Here is a 16938-nt window from a genome sequence, read left to right on the forward strand (position 1 = left end):
GATGGTCATTATGTCCAAACAGTTCTATTTTTGTTTCATCAGACCAGAGGACATTTCTCCAAAAAACATGATCTTTGTCCCCATGTGCAGTTGCAAACCGTAGTCTGGCTTTTCTTATGGCGGTTTTGGAGCAGTGGCTTCCTTGCTGAGTGGCCTTTCAGGTTATGTCGATATAGACTCGTTTTATAGATACTTTTGTACTCGTTTCCTCCAGCATCTTCATCTTGTACTCGTTTCCTCCAGCATCTTCACAAGGTCCTTTGCTGTTGTTCTGGGATTGGTTTGCACCTTTCGCACCAAAGTACGTTCATCTCTAGGAGACAGAACGTGTCTCCTTCCTAAGTTGCATGACAGCTGCTTGGTCCCTTGGTGTTTATACTTGCGTACTATTGTTTGTACAGATGAACATGGTACCTTCAGGCGTTTGGAAATTGCTCCCAAGGATGAACCAGGCTTGTGGAAGTCTACAATAATTTTTCTGAGGTCTTGGCTGATTTCTTTTGATTATCCCATGAGTTCGAAGGCCTTGAAATACATCCACAGGTACACCTCCAATTGATTCAAATTATGTCAATTAGCCTATCAGAAGCTTCTAAAGCCATGACATTGTTTTCTGGAATGTCCCAAGCTGTTTAAAGGCACTGTCAACTTAGTGTATGTAAACTTATGACCCACTGGAATTATGATACAGTGAATTATAAGTGAAATAAAACAAACAAAAATGACTTGTGTCATGCACAAAGTAGATGTGCTAACCGACATGCCAAAACTATAGTTTGTTAAACAAGAAATTTGTGGAGTAGTTGAAAAACAAGTTTTAATGACTCCAACCTAAGTGTATGTAAACTTTCAACTTCAACTGTATAAATCTAATATAACTAAGATGGTTTTCTTTAATGGAAGCCTCTCTAATGTCAAACATGTAGGGTGTGGTGTACCGCAGGGCAGCTCTCTAGGCCCTCTACTCTTTTCTATTTTTACCAATACCCTGCCACTTGCATTAAACAAAGACTGTGTACATGTATGCTGATGATTCAACAATATTTGTGTCAGCAACCACAGCTAATGAAATCACTAAACCCTTAACAAGGAGTTGCAGTCAGTTTCGGGAATGGGTGGCCAGTAATAAACTGGTTCTGAACATCTCTAAAACTAAGAGCATTGTACTTGGTACAAATCATTCCCCAGGCTCTAGACCTCAGCTGAATCTGGCATTGAATGGTTTGGCGTTTGAACAAGCTTAGGAAACTCAATTATTTGGTGTTGCCTTAGATTGTAAACTGTCATGGTCAAAACATATAGATTCAATGGTGGTAAAAATGTTCTGTTTTTTGACACAACTCTCCAAAAAGCAAATCCTGCAGGCTCTAGTTTTGTCTTATCTTGATTTTTGTCCAGTCATATGTTCTGCAAAGAAATACCTAGTTAACCTGAAGCTGGCCCAGAAAAGAGTGGCACATCTTTCTTTTCATTGTTACTAGAGGGCTAATACTAATACTATGCATGCTTGTCTCTCTTGGCTAAGAGTTGAGGAGAGACTGACTGATTCACTTCTTCGTTTTATAAGAAACATTCATGTGTTGAAAATGCCATATTGTTTGCATCGTCAACTTACACACAGCTCTGACACACACACTTACCCCGCTAGACATGACACCAGGCATCTTTTCACAGTTCCCAAATCCACAACTAATTCAAGAAAGTGTACAGTATTATATAGAGCAATGGTTCCCAAATGTTTTATAGTCCCATACCCCTTCAAACATTCTACCTCCAGCTGCATACCCCCTCTAGCACCAGGGTCAGCTCACTCTCAAATGTTGTGTTTTGCCATCACTGTAAGCCTGCCACACATACACTATACAATACATTTATTAAACATAAGAATGAGTGTGAATTTTTGTCACAGCCTGGCTCGTGGGAAGTGACAAAGAGCTCTTATAGGACCAGGGCACAAATAATAATAATATAATAATTTTGCTCTTTATTTAGCCATCTTATATATAAAACCTTATTTGTTCATCAAAAATTGTGAATAACTCACCACAGGTTAATAAGGGTGTGCTTGAAAGGATGCACACAACTCTGCAATGTTGGGTTGTATTGGAGAGAGTCTCAGTCTTAAATAATTTTCCACGCACAGTCTATGCCTGTATTTAGTATTCATGCTAGTGAGGGCCGAGAATCCACTCTCACATAGGTATGTGGTTGCAAAGGGCATCAGTGTCTTAACAGCGCGATTTGCCAAGGCAAGAAACTCTGAGCGCAGCCCTATCCAGAAATCTGGCAGTGGCTTATGATTAAATTCAATTTTCACAGAACCGCTTCCTACAATTTCGATGAGGCTCTCTTGTTCAGATATCGGGAAGTGGACTGGAGGCAGGGCGTGGAAGGGATAACGAATCCAGTTGTTTATGTTGTCCGTTTCAGGAAAGTACTTGTTTAATTGCGCACCCAGCTCACTCAGTTGCTTCGCTATATCACATTTGACATTGTCCATGAGCTCGAGTTCATTTGCACACAAACAAATCGATGGAAAGACCTGTGTGTTGTCCTTGTTAATGCAGACAGAAAAGAGCTCCAACTTCTTAATCATAGCCTCAATTTTGTCCCGCACATTGAATATAGTTGCGGAGAGTCCCTGTAATCATTGATTCAAATCATTAATGTGAGAAAAAACATCATCCATATATAATTTGTCATCATGCAAGCGGTCAGACAAGTGAAAATTATGGTCAGTAAAGAAAGCTCATCTCTCAATTCAAAAACACTTGATAACCAGCACACGTCTGTATGTTGTAAAAGCGTTACATGGTCGCTGCCCATATCATTGCATAATGCAGAAAATACACGAGAGTTCAAGGGCCTTGCTTTAACAAAGTTAACCATTTTCACTGTAGTGTCCAAAACGTCTTTCAAGCTGTCAGGCATTCTCTTGGCAGCAAGAGCCTCTCGGTGGATGCTGCAGTGTACCCAAGTGGTGTTGGGAGCAACTCTTTGCACGAACATTACCACTCCACTATGTCTCCCTGTCATGGCTTTTCGCCATCAGTACAGATACCAACATGAGCAGCAGCTACGTTTGGCTACATACGGACCTTTAGTGGAATTCCCACGAGAGAGTAACTGTTAATGTGATTGGATGTTAATTATTTGACTAGGCTACCTGTATTTGACATTGTGTTGTTATTTCGCTCAACACTAGATGGTTTACTTTTATTTTTGGCAGTGAAACGAGGCTACTCAGGCGAGAAAAAAACCTCACCTAAATGTATAGCCCCATTGGAAAAAAATAAATAAATGTGAATTACATTTTTATTTGACATACCCCTGACGGCATTGCATGTACCCCTGTTGGTGGGACATATTACTCTGTTTTAATGTTACTCCTTAATCGTTACGATAAATAAAGTGTTTTTTCTTGAGGGTACTTTTAACAAAGCTGAGATCTACTTTGCTCTGTAGCAATATAGGTGAAATCAGTTATTGACACAGACATAGTGGCGTAGCAGGAATTCTGTGAATCAAGAGGTTGTGAGTTCAAATCCCAGGTGAGGAAATGTTGAATATTAATTACTGTATAAGTGAACATGCACATTGTCAAACATGTAAGTTGAATACAATGTATGTTGAAAGCACTGTGTGCGTGTGACTAGTTCCACAGCCTTTTTTAAAGTAAAATGCCCAAATAGGAATTTCTAGTTGAATGAACATATATGAGACAATTTGAGCAAACACATCATTTTAAGTTGACTGAAATTTTGGGCCATCTAAAAGTTTGGGCCAACTAAAAATGTTAAGTTCTGGGTATCACTTTGACCGAATAGTTGAGTAAACAAAAAAAGGAACCAGTTAATTAATAATATTTCATTTAAACAACAATAAAACTTTTTTTACAGTGTTGTTCAACAAGATAAGTGCTCACGCAAAATATATCTACAAGTGTTTCCTAAATGCCTGTATTCTGACGTTGCTATTGTGCTCTGTACTTGTGTTCAGTGTCAGTGCCTCTCACCTGGTGCAGTCTCTCCAGGAGGACAGGGATTCCCGCCAGTCTCTTAGTGGTCCGCTGGTAGTCACGGTAATGCAGAACTAGACGCACCAGCTCCGGGTCTCGTGTACTGACTGCCTCCTGAAGCACTATGGGAGAGAGGAAGACAATCTTCACCATATGTATAGACACACACTCATGGGCCAGTTAATGGTTTGCAACTACTACTACTAACATTTGTTTTTCCTGCTCTAATTACGCTGGTAACCAGTTTATAATAGCAATAAAGCACCTCAGGGGTTCATGGTATATGGCCAATATACCACGGCTAAGGGCTGTTCTTAAGCCCAACGTAAAGCAGAGTATATTATTGGCCATATACCATGAACCCCTGAGGTGTCTTATTGCTTAAGTATACTTGTCACGCCTGCTCCCGCTCTCCCTCTCTCTCTCTCTGCATATCTTTACGCACACCTGTCCCCTTCATTACGCGCACCAGCGCCTCATTGGCCCCATGTGCCTGCTTCCTGTCTCCAGTGTCGTGCTTTAGAGAATGCTGACACCAAAATTGGAAGCATCGGGAGTGCTGGCGTTCCGGTTGGTGGTGACGTCTGTCCGGGGCCCGCCACCGATGGAACCATGGGTGCCTAGCCAGCTCGTCGGGCTTCCACACCCTAGCTGGCTCGAGAGGTTTCCTTGCACCGGTTGGCTCGGAAGGAGCCCATCCTACGTCGGGCCTCAGCCAGATCATCAGGTTTTTTACGCCCAGCTGGCTCCTCAGGCCACTACGTCTCCGCCGGATCATCGGGCTTCCACGCCGCAGCGGAATCGACGGGCTTTCACGCCTCAACCGGATCTTCAGGCTCCCACGCCTCTGCCGGTTCGTCGGGCTTCTGTCACGCCTGTTCCCGCTCCCCCTCTCTCGCTCGAGGGTGCCAGACTGTCTATCTTTACGCACACCTGTCCCCTTCGTTACGCGCACCAGCGCCTCATTGGCCCCACCTGAACTCTGTTATTATTTGATTGCCTTGCCTTTATCTGTCTGTTCCTCACGTTATTCCCTATCAGCATTGATTTGTTACTTTGTACCATCCAGATGCTGGTCCTGTCCTGTTTTATTTCCGTAGTTGATTAAATGTTCTCCATGTACCTGCTTCCTGTCGCCAGCGTCGTGCCTTACAATACTATACAGGTCCCTTCCCAGTGCCACAGTCCTAAATCAACTCTCTGAGAAAACTCTGACGAACCAACTCTCTGAGGAAACTCTGACTAGCCTACCCAATCAATTTCTATTTCATTTAAATCATCAATAAGTGCATTTAAAAGCAATTGTGCCTAATTACTTAATTAGATCCATCCATAGCGGCCATTTGGCTCACCATCAATCCACAAACAAATGGTTCCTATTCGTAGAATCCAATCACCTCAATCTATTTCTATAGAGATTCCATACAGTACATCCTACCAGCCTTTAATTGTGAGTCACTATTAGACTTATCCTAGTCAATTTATCTATGCTTTCACAGTACACATGCCTGTTGTGTTTTATGGATAATTCTGCTGAAAAACAATTTCCCCTTGAAGGTAGATAAAGTACTACTACTACTACTACTACTCCAACTCCTCCTCCTCCTACTACTCCTATTACTCCTACTACTCCTACTACTACTATTACTCCATCTACTCTTATTACTCCTACTACTCCTACTACTACTATTACTCCTACTACTCCTATTACTACTCCTCCTCCTCCTACTATTACTCCTACTACTCCTCCTACTATTACTCCTACTTCTACTACTCCTACTACTCCTATTACTTCTACTACTACTCCTCCTCCTACTACTACTCCTACTCCTGCTACTCCTCCTCCTACTCCTCCTCCTACTACTACTACTCCTACTCCTCCTACTACTCCTCCTCCTATTACTCCTACTACTACTACTCCTACTACTTCTACAACTCCTCCTCCTATTACTACTACTCCTACTCCTGCTACTCCTCTTCCTACTATTATTCCTCCTACTCCTCCTACTATTACTCCAACTACTCCTATTACTTCTACTACTCCTCCTCCTACTACTACTCCTACTCCTCCTACTCTTCCTACTACTCCTCCTCCCACTACTACTCCTCCTACTCCTCATCTTATTACTCCTACTACTACTACTCCTACTACTCCTATAACTGCTATTACTCCCCCTCCTACTACTACTACTCCTCTTCCTACTATTACTCCTCCTACTCCTCCTACTACTCCTCCTACTATTACTCCTCCTACTATCACTCCTACTACTACTCCTACTACTCATATTACTCCTACTACTCCTATTACTCCTCCTACTATTACTCCTGCTAATCATCCTACTATTACTCCTACTACTCCTACTACTCCTACTACTACTCCTCCTACTACTCCTCCTACTACTCCTACTACTCCTATGACTTCTACTACTCCTCCTATTCCTCCTCTTCCTACTACTCCTCCTACTACTCCTACTCCTGCTACTCCTCTTCGTACTATTAATCCTCCTACTACTCCTCCTCCTACTATTACTCCTACTACTCCTCCTACTATTACTCCTCCTTCTCTTCCTACTATTACTCCTACTACTCCTACGGTTACCCCTCCTCCTACTCCTCATATTACTACTCCTACTACTCCTATTACTTCTACTACTCCTCCTACTACTACTCCTACTCCTCCTATTACTCCTTCTACTACTCCTATTACTTCTACTACTCTTCTTACTACTACTACTACTACTACTATTACTCCTACTACTCCTATTACTTCTACTACTCTTCCTACTACTACTACTCCTACTACTCCTATTACTTCTACTACTCTTCCTACTACTACTACTACTATTACTCCTACTACTCTTATTACTTCTACTACTCTTCCTACTACTACTACTACTACTCCTACTACTCTTCCTACTATTACTCCTACTACTCCTACTACAAGTATTACTCCTACCACTACTACTACTACTACAACTACTCTTACTACACCAATGAAATCACATTTTATTGGTTACATACACGTGTTCAGCAGATGTTATTGCAGGTGGAGCGAAATGCCACCGTACTATTACAACCCCTCCCTGTCTCACCCGTCCAGCCGTTGCGGTTCTCCTTGCTGACGTCAGCACCATGTTGGAGGAGCAGACGGGCACAGTCCAGGTGACCCAGAGTGACAGCCAGATGGAGGGGAGTCCGACCCCGGGGGTCCAGGGTCTCCACGTCCACCTGAGAGAGAAGAGGAGAGAATTGGGGTCATTGCAATGTATGGTGTGCAGGGCTCATCTGGCAAGGAGAGAGATAGGGTGGAGGAAGTGTGGAGGAGAGAGTGATGGAAGGAGAAGAGACAGGTGATAATTGAGCTATCACATCCTCACATGAACGGAGCGCCAGTGTTCTAGACGGGTCAGCTTTATATAGTGAGTTACGCTGTAAGTGTCTAGATGTAACGTCTCTGTCATTCTCTAGAGTTAATTTCTCTCTCTCGCTGTCTCAATTTCAATTCAAGGGCGATATTGGCATGGGAAACATATGTTAACATTGCCATAGTGAAGTAGATAATAAACAAAAGTGAAATAAACAATACAAATTAACAGTAAATATTACACTCACAAAAGTTCCAAAAGAATAAAGACATTTCAAATGTCATATTATTTGCAAATAGTTAAAGTACAAAAGGAGAAATAAATAAACATGGGTTGTATTTACACTTGGTGTTGGTTCTTCACTAGTTGCCCTTTTCTTGTGGCATCAGGTCACAAATCTTGCTGCTGTGATGGCACACTGTGGTATTTCACCCAATAAATATGGGAGTTTATCCAAATTGGTTTTTTTTAGAATTCTTTGTGGATCTGTGTAATCCGAGGGAAATATTTGTCTCTAATATGGTCATACATTTGGCAGGAGGTTAGGAAGTGCAGCTCAGTTTCCACCTCATTTTGTGGGCATTGTGCACATAGCCTGTCTTCTCCTGAGAGCCAGGCCTGCCTATTTCGGCCTTTCTCAATAACAAGGCTAGGCACACTGTACATTTGTTATGGAAGGTTTGGGAATTGCTTCCTTTTAGGTGGTTGTAGAATTTAACGACTCTTTTCTGGATTTTTATAATTAGCGGGTATCGGCCTTAATTCTGCTCTGCATGCATTACTTGGTGTTGCATGTTGTACACTGAGGATATTTTTGCAGAATTCTGCATGCGGAGTCTTAATTTGGTGTTTGTCCCATTTTGTGAATTCTTGCTTGGTGAGCGGACCCCAGACCTCACAACCATAAAGGGCAATGGTTTCTATAACTGATTCAAATATTTTTTAGCAAAATCCTAATTGGTATGTCGAATGTTATGTTCCTTTTGATGGCATAGAAGGCCCTTCTTGCCTTGTCTCTCAGATCGTTCACAGCTTTGTGGAAGTTACCTTTGGCACTGATGTTTTGGCTGAGGTATGTATCGTTTTTGGTGTGCTCAAGGGCAACGGTGTCTAGATGGAATTTGTATTTGTGGTCCTGGCAACTGGACCTTTTTTGGAACACCATCTCTCTCTGTCTGTCTCAGCTTCTTCCTGCCTCCGTTTTGATACAGTAGCTACATCAGTCTAGGAGACTACTGCAGTGTGTTTGATGTAGGCTCTCTGCTCTGCAGTCTAGTTGGTCTAAATCAGCAAGTCTCTATGTCTAGAAATATGGTCTCTGGCTTGTGATTAAACAAAGTTCATTAGAGCACCTGGCAGGTTCCAAGGTCAAGAATAAACCAACCACACGCTGACATCCTAATGAGGGAGGCTGATAGAAGGCGACTGGGGTGCGTCCCAAATGGCACTTTATTCCCTCTTTAGTGCTCTACTTTTGACCAGAGCTCTGTGGGGGCCCTGGTTAAAAGTATATATAAAGGGAATATGGTGCCATTTGGGATGTACACAAGGAGATGCTCTGAGGAATCTGAATCTGCCTTACTGGTGGATGTGGAAAATGTATTGAAGAAATGACAACGCATGGAAATGGATGGATGGATGGATGCTGCTGTTGTGAGGGGAGGAGCAGTTGAAACAGGAAATAAGGGCAATAGCGTTATGGTACACTTCCATCCGAGCTTTGCATCTATTCATATTCGCATTGGAAATGTTTCAAATCACAAAGTACACACACTGTTGAGTTGTGTTGTGTGAGGGCTTGCGTTTTGGTTCACGTGTGCCCTAGTGCAGGTCAGTGCAGCCCCGACGGTTGGTGTGCTGAGTGTACTTTGCAGTGTGTTATTGTGGAGTGTGTTGTACAGTACATCAGAGGGATGAGGCTGGGTTGTTTTTCACCAGGAGCAGCCTCCCTCCTCCCACGTGGAGCCTCCTCATCTCCCCCGCTGCTCTCCCCCTCCTTCCAGGGGCCTCCCTGGGGGCCACGCCCTGTTCTGTAATTAGCAAGCCCAGCGTTAGTGCTAGTGACGCCACCGCTTGATCGTAAGCAACAACCAGGTCTCCTAATCCCAAAGAGGAGGTCGGGGGACGTCGGAGAGGAGAGGAGGAATGGAACGGCAGAAAAACAGGAGGAGGAATCCACACAGGCACTGTCAGAGGTGAAGGACGAGGTGTGGAGGGAATAGAGGGAGAGAATAGAGGTGTATCGCTATAGCAACCAAGAGAAGAAGAGGCGGGAGAGAGGGAGAAGGAGGAAGGTGTGCTATGCGTTGGAGCTGACTGGTTGAGTGGCGGCGGCTGCACTGTGAGATAGAGAGGGTGGTGATGGCGTAGGCTGTGGGCGTACTGAATAAGGGGTAGTGAGCGATTGATGTCAGTGTGGCTTTGTAGGGCCCTCCAAGTGGCCCTGGGGAGGACTCTGAGGAAAGAGAGAGAGAGAGAGAGAGAGAGAGAGAGAGAGAGAGAGAGAGAGAGAGAGAGAGAGAGAGAATAAATAGATAGATAGATAGATAGATAGATAGATAGATAGATAGATAGATAGATTTAAAAAAGGTACATAAACAGCAAGAGCAGAGCAGCAAAAGATTGTGGTAGTATTCTGATGGTTGGTCGATCGTTCTATCGGTTGCCAGAGACACGACCCAGTTGCTAATTATTTTTGTTCTGTATCTATGGACAGAACAAGTCGTTTGTTCTAAATGTTTTATTGCCATACTGGCTGGCAACATTCTTATCCCTTGCTTGCTAGCTAGCCAACTACGGCTAACTTACAGTCACGTCAAACAGTGCAGCCAGAATAACAGCAAAGTAGCTCCATTTGCATTTGTTTAAGCTGTTTTCTAGTGACATTTATTTGGGTACATCCATAATAATGAGCAAATGATCCGATTTCACCTAGCATAGGAAATGTGCTCTCTGTTGTTCAGAGGAGCTAGCCAACAACACAGCTAACTCAATCACTTCAAACTGAAGCTGAAAAGACTGCAACTAACTGCACTTAATTTAGTTTTACCTGTTTTCTACTGATATTTCTTTGTATATACAGTGCATTTGGAAAGTATTCAGACCCCTTCCCTTTTTCCACATTTTGTTACGTTACAGCCTTATTCTAAAATTGATTAAATAACTTTTTTTCCTAATCAATCTACACACACTACCCCATTTTGACAAAACAAAAACAGGTTTTTTGAATTTTTGAAAATGTATTACAAATAAAAACACGCTTGCTATGAGACTCGAAATTGAACTCAGGTGCATCCTGTTTCCATTGAACATTGAGATTTTTCTACAACTTGATTGGAGTCCACCTGTGGTAATTTAAATTGATTGGACATGATTTGGAAAGGCACACACCTGTCTATATAAGGTCCCACAGATGACAGTGAATTTCAGAGCTATAACCAAGCCAGGAGGTTGAAGGAAATTTTTCGTAGAGCTCCGAGACAGGATTGTATCGAGGCACAGATCTGGGAAAGGATACCAAAGAATTCCTGCAGCATTGAAGGTCCCCAAGAACACAGTGGCCTCCATCGTTCTTAAATGGAAGAAGTGTGGAACCGCCTGGCCAAACTGAGCAATCGGGGAAGAAGGGCCTTGGTCAGGGAGATGACCAAGAACCTGATGGTCACTCTGACAGAGCTCTAGAGTTATTCTGTGGAGAAGGGAGAAACTTCCAGAATGACACCAATCTCTGCAGCACTCCACCAAGCATGCCTTTTTGGTAGAGTGGCTCGGCAGAAGCCACTCCTTAGTAAAAGGCACATGACAAGCCCGTTGAAGTTTGCCAAAAGCCACCAAAAGGACTTTCAGACCATGAGAAACAAGATTCTCTGGTCTGATGAAACCAAGACTGAACCAAGGAAACCTGGCACTCTCCCTATGGCGAAGCATTGTGGCAGCAGCCTCATGTTGTGGCAATATTTTACGTGCATTATGTGTAGATTGATGAGGGGAAAAACAGTTTAATCCATTTTAAAATAATGCTATAACATTACAAAATGTGGGAAAATGGTTTTTGGTTTGCTGGATAAATTATTCAATTATTTATTATTCTGAATCAAAATGTTATGTTGCCTGTTTCTCTTTTTTTGCCAGGATAACACATACTGTAGATGGTGGACAATCTACTCTTACTGTAGTACTGACTAAATGTCTGAGACAGACAGACTGCCAGGTTTATACAAACTACACTGTTGAAAACGAAATGTTAGTCTAAAAAGAAATGTGAGATAACGTCTAGATGCTTTTTATAGCGGAGATCAAGTTTGTAAATTGCCTGGCTGGGCTGATGAGACAGTGGACTGCACAGTCAGATGGAACAGAGTAAATAGGCATGTTAACGTCATAGAGTTAGTCGGTGGTAACTTGTGGCATAGACACCGGCTGGAATGCGGTTTTAACCAATTCAGGATTAGACCCACCCGTTGTAAGAAGCTAATTAAGTATAAGAGCATAGAGCCTTCTAAGAAGTCTTGACTATGAAGTGGAGAGGTGAGGTAACTAAGGGGGAGAATAGAGAGGGAGTGTTCAGGAAACTCCTATTGTTTAAGACAAGTGGCCCCCATTGACCCAGTCTGATGTTATTTTTACACCATTGAGACACTCAAATAAAAACACGACAGCAGCAACTTTCTCACACAAACAAACATGCAATCACGCACAGACACAAGTCCTCTCTCTCTCTATCTGTTCAGTAAAATTAGATTAAAAAAATATATGTATATATTAAATAAGGAAACCACTCTTGACAAAAACACTCTGATAACATTATTGGTCAGTTACGGTATAGAACTGTCACGCTAAACCAATACACTCAAATGTAACACTTTTCTGCTGTGGTACAAAGACACACGGCACCTCTTAGTCCACACCTCCTCATCCTCACGTCTTCACACTAGTGCACACATTAACCCTGAAACACAGTGGCACACTTACTCATTCGCATGTGAACAATGTTGTTCTGACCAACAAACAGCGCACAAATAGAGCCATACTATCTAGCACACAAACTGGTTTTAGACCCACACCCACACACACAGGCCAGACATTAGCTGGAGTCTCAGTATAGACACTGATTTAATGTAGGATCAGTTTTGCCTTTTAGATCATAATGAATAAGATTGGGGGGACCTTATCCCAGATCAGCACTCGTACTCTGAGGCACTTACAGAATCGACTGGCCCAGGTGGTTACAGTAAGGATATTATGTCATACTGGGTCTCCCCATTCTCTCTGCTCATCCTAATCATCCACTGACTGACTCGTAGTGCCTGCTCACTCTCTTTCTCTTCCTCATTGGGTCCATCCGTGGCTCAATCCACCCTTCATTCTTCCATCCACCCTTGGTCCTCCGCTATCTCCCTCTCCACCTCCACCCTTCCTTCCATCCCTCCCTTGGTCCTCCCTTCTCTCCCTCTCCTCCTCCACCCTTCCTTCCATCCCTCCTTTGGTCCTCCCTTCTCTCCCTCTCCTCCTCCACCCTTCCTTCCATCCCTCCCTTGGTCCTCCCTTCTCTCCCTCTCCGTGGAAACTGCATAATTGATAGACATCTCTGTCTACTCCTGCACTCTCTCTGCTTTGCCTTAATGTTCTCTGGCAGCTACTTAAACCAACATCAATCATTTATTGTGAGACCAAAATATGTTTGTGGTGGGCGGAGAGGGCATGCACGAGAATCATGTGTGTGCTCATTGGGAGGGGTTAAAAGAATCAACCTGTACCCCTTATTTTCATTGTTACCCTTTTTAAATTCGGTAGTCACTATGCACAACTGTGATTGATCCATTTCCAACATGTGTTGGAGAGTTATAGCCTAGTTATAGCCAAACGTTGTATATGAAAACATGACAGCGCTTGGGATGTCTCTTTATGCAGTCCTTCTCTGTGCGAGTGTATGGTGTAAGTGGGGCGTATGCAAATGAGACCACACCATGAGATGCATGTGTGTGATCGGCTTATAGATATCTCGAAATAACTTCGATCATTACCATCCTTCTATCACCAAATCCAGGTCAGAGAAAGAAAATGAGGCCAGAGCGGGAATTAGTAGATGGAGCCTGACAGTCTGAGCCCAGTAAATTTGAGCGAGAGGGACGGCTGGGCAGAGGTGAGAGCAGCAGAGGGACTGATGGAGGATGGAGGAGGATGGAGCTGCGTGAACTAACTCTGCCATGGTCAGTGAACCTGTCACAGGCAGGGTAGGGAGAGATATGTGAGTCTCTCCCTCCTCCTCGATAACAGATGTGACAGCACTCGTCTCTGATACAACTGAAGAGACTCTAAGAGACTCTAAGCTCTCTCATACTTGCGGATGAGGGTGAAAATGATCACCTATACATTTATATTTGGGATAATATTCAAACCAATGGCAAACCATTAGGCTACAGCCTTTAGTGTTTAATCTGAATAACCACTAAACCTCACAATCAGCTACACTTGTGTTAGTGTTTTAAACCAAAGTCAAACCTTCATTATGCTACAGGTTTTACTGTTAAATCACTAAAACTTTTAAGACGCATTATATTGGCAACATGCCTTGTAACCATTGTTGTCACTTGTCAGACCACCACAAGACTAATGTAATAACATGTATTACCTTGCTCAGTGATAGGAGACAACAGGTGGTATTATGTGTGAAGGGAGGAGGAAGTTGTGAATAGAGAAACACTGGATAGAGGAAAGTCCCCCACAATGCAAAGCGAGGAGGAACCTACTCCTCTCTCTAAGGTAGTAACCTCACATTTGATCTCCTGCATGGAATAGAAGCTGAAAATACCCTGGATTTGCATAATCAAATGACAACAAGATACCATGGTTAAGCAAACATCAGTACAAAATGTCGGAACGGAAACTGGAATTGCTTTGGGGCGGTTTGTTCCAGGAAACAATAACATGACTATTGTGGAACAACTCTTTCCATGTCTGATCGTTGATATAGGTTAGGATATCACAAACAATGTCTGTGAACTGATGGAGAATTGGAGGTTGAATTCAGTACTAACCTCAGAGAGTTTTATGCATAGCTATTTACAACCGGTGTATGTGTGTGCACGCGTTTGAGCGTGTGCATGTGTGGTGTGTGTGTGTGTGTGTGTGTGTGTGTGTGTGTGTGTGTGTATGCGCATGCAAATATACAGTAAGTCTGTCCCTACGTTATGGTTTGCAAAGGCAGATATGGGCCACAAAGTACCATTCATTTCCTCCATGCCTTTTCAGGCACACAAATGCAACCCAATATTAGCAGGGACATCTTTTCAAGCTTTAAGGAGTACTGCTGTCTGTTTCTGTCCTCTCTCTCGGTTAAAAGCTTTCCGCAATTGAACTAAATGTAGACGAATCACACCCCTATCCCTAGTGACACTGCACTGCTGCAATTAGCATAGAGTTTCACTGCACTGTAGGGGTAAGTAGAGGGGAGAGGAGATGGAGGTATGGAGCACCATAGAGGGGAGTCAGGTGGAAACTAAGATACGTTGGGTGCGGGAGCGAGAAACTGACAGAGGGGAGGATGGATGTTGTGTATAACGGGTCAGGGTAATTTACTGTAGATTACAGGCAGGGATAGACAGATGGTACAGCAGGGACAAACTAGGAAGGAGGACAATGTAATTTGTGAGGCCTACACCCAGTATGATATCATTAGACTTCAAGACTGCTGAGTTGACATGAGCGCCCAGCTGAGACTGTGAGCATCGTACACATTAGAGTGAGGGTGGCTCCTCTTCACCTCTTTGGTAGAAGGTTAGGGCAGTTATTTTTTAGAAAAGGATCCTGTTCCATTTCAAACATATCATTTTTAGTGCTTGGATCACGATATAGTGATATGTTGCTGCACACTGCTGTTATTCATCCCTCCCTTCCTTCCAATCCTCCAACGTTTCTTCCTTTCACTATCCCACTTGCATCCTCATGTTACTTTACAACCTCTGGCTATTCCTCTCTGTATCTACCTTGTTGTCAGGTCTCTCTATTCCAAGAATCCCTCTGCTTTGTTTGATGACACTGCTTAAAGAAGCTGCATTGAGCTCTCCCTCGTCACTCTCCTCCCCGCTCAATTTATCTTAAAAAAAACAACTTTTGCTCTTTTATGTGCTTCTTCTTCTCCTTCCCGGATACCAATACCAATAACATTTTCTCTCTCTGCTGGCGCAGCACTTCTCTGTTCTTTCATCAGTGAGGCGCAGGCCTTGCTTACCCTGTGTGCACTCGCTCCCTACACCCTACACCCTACACCCTGTGCATTTCTTGTGTCCGGCACTCCTTTAGATACCATTGATCCTTGACACATATGCAACCACCGCCAGCCTTATCCAATCCACTCATGTGCACACTTGACCGTCCATACATCCAGCCAGTCAGTCTGGGAGTTCCAGACAGACAGTTGGCCAGCCAGTGTAACTCTTCCCCCGATGGAGCCATAAACACACCTCTATAAAGCCTGCAGGCTTTGCCAAGAGAGGCCAGGATTTATCTGTCAGCGCCCTGTAAATGACACCAACTGGGGGTGCGTTATATAGTTATAATCAATGGGGCTCAGACTTGAATCATCACCAGCATCACAGTGCGCTGCACAGCATTGCATCTGAGCCAAGAGGTGCTAAGGTCTGAGCGTTTACCATACGCTTTAACAGTGTGTACGGTCAAATAAAGTTATTCGAATGGAATTGAATTTGGATTAGTATATAAATATGACTGACAGGGTATGACATTCGAGTCAGGTTCGCAGATGCGAGTGAGAGTAAACTAGTCTTATAAAACTCCTAAAAAAAAATCTAAACGTAAATAAGGTGTCAATCACAGTGACCGGACATATGAAGGACATATTCCCCTTTAAACTCTTTTTTTTGTGCTCACATTCAGAGTGGAAAAACAACCACAGCCCTTATGTTGATGTGACAGTGTTACAGTAGGGAAGCCAAGCCTGTACTGCACATCAACCTGGTGTATAATAGGCAGCAGAACAGGGAACTGGCATTTCAGTCTACTGTCATTTACAACCTGCACTCTCGCAATTGCTTACCATTTCTTATCAATATTAAATGCATTGCATTATATGCTTTTTATTGTAAACACATGGGATTAATCTTACTTGAAATAATAAGGCACTGAAATTATGCAGATCCTCATGAGAAATTGAAATTAAATCTCCGCATAGTGTGCAGGTTTTGAGGTTTTTCGTTCAGTCGTATTCATCCTACTGAATTGTCCGTGTGCCTGGGAAACTGCAGGGAACCTGTGTTAGATATTCCATATTCCTGCAGAGGTGCACTGACTGTTCATTTAAGAGAGTATTTTCAGGTGTCTGTCTGTTATGCCTTGTGTCCATCAGTCTGTCCTGTAGTATCTATTTCCATTGTATGCATGCACCGTGTTCTAGATATTTATGGGTTCAAATAAATGGACTGACAGGCTAAAATGTTCCGACAGTACATCCCAGAAAGAATACATGAACACCTATGCAATCTAGTTCTGTAGGTATGGACATATCATAGAAATAGTATACATGGCATAGCCACACAT

At 43.1% G+C, this 16938-nt stretch overlaps 1 protein-coding gene across 1 annotated transcript in view; it reads right to left on the reverse strand.

Moving 5' to 3' along the window:
- Nucleotides 1–16938, reverse strand: part of LOC135545250 (ankyrin repeat domain-containing protein 13B-like) — a 39908-nt gene that overhangs the window by 21972 nt on the left and 998 nt on the right. The window contains exons 2-3 of the mRNA XM_064972880.1: nucleotides 7111–7246; nucleotides 4016–4140 (exon numbers count right to left, since the gene is read on the reverse strand). Coding sequence (XP_064828952.1) covers nucleotides 4016–4140; nucleotides 7111–7246 — 261 coding nt within the window. The remainder of the gene's footprint in view (nucleotides 1–4015; nucleotides 4141–7110; nucleotides 7247–16938) is intronic.

This window comes from Oncorhynchus masou, chromosome 9, assembly GCF_036934945.1.
Source record: "Oncorhynchus masou masou isolate Uvic2021 chromosome 9, UVic_Omas_1.1, whole genome shotgun sequence".
Lineage (NCBI taxonomy): Eukaryota > Metazoa > Chordata > Actinopteri > Salmoniformes > Salmonidae > Oncorhynchus > Oncorhynchus masou.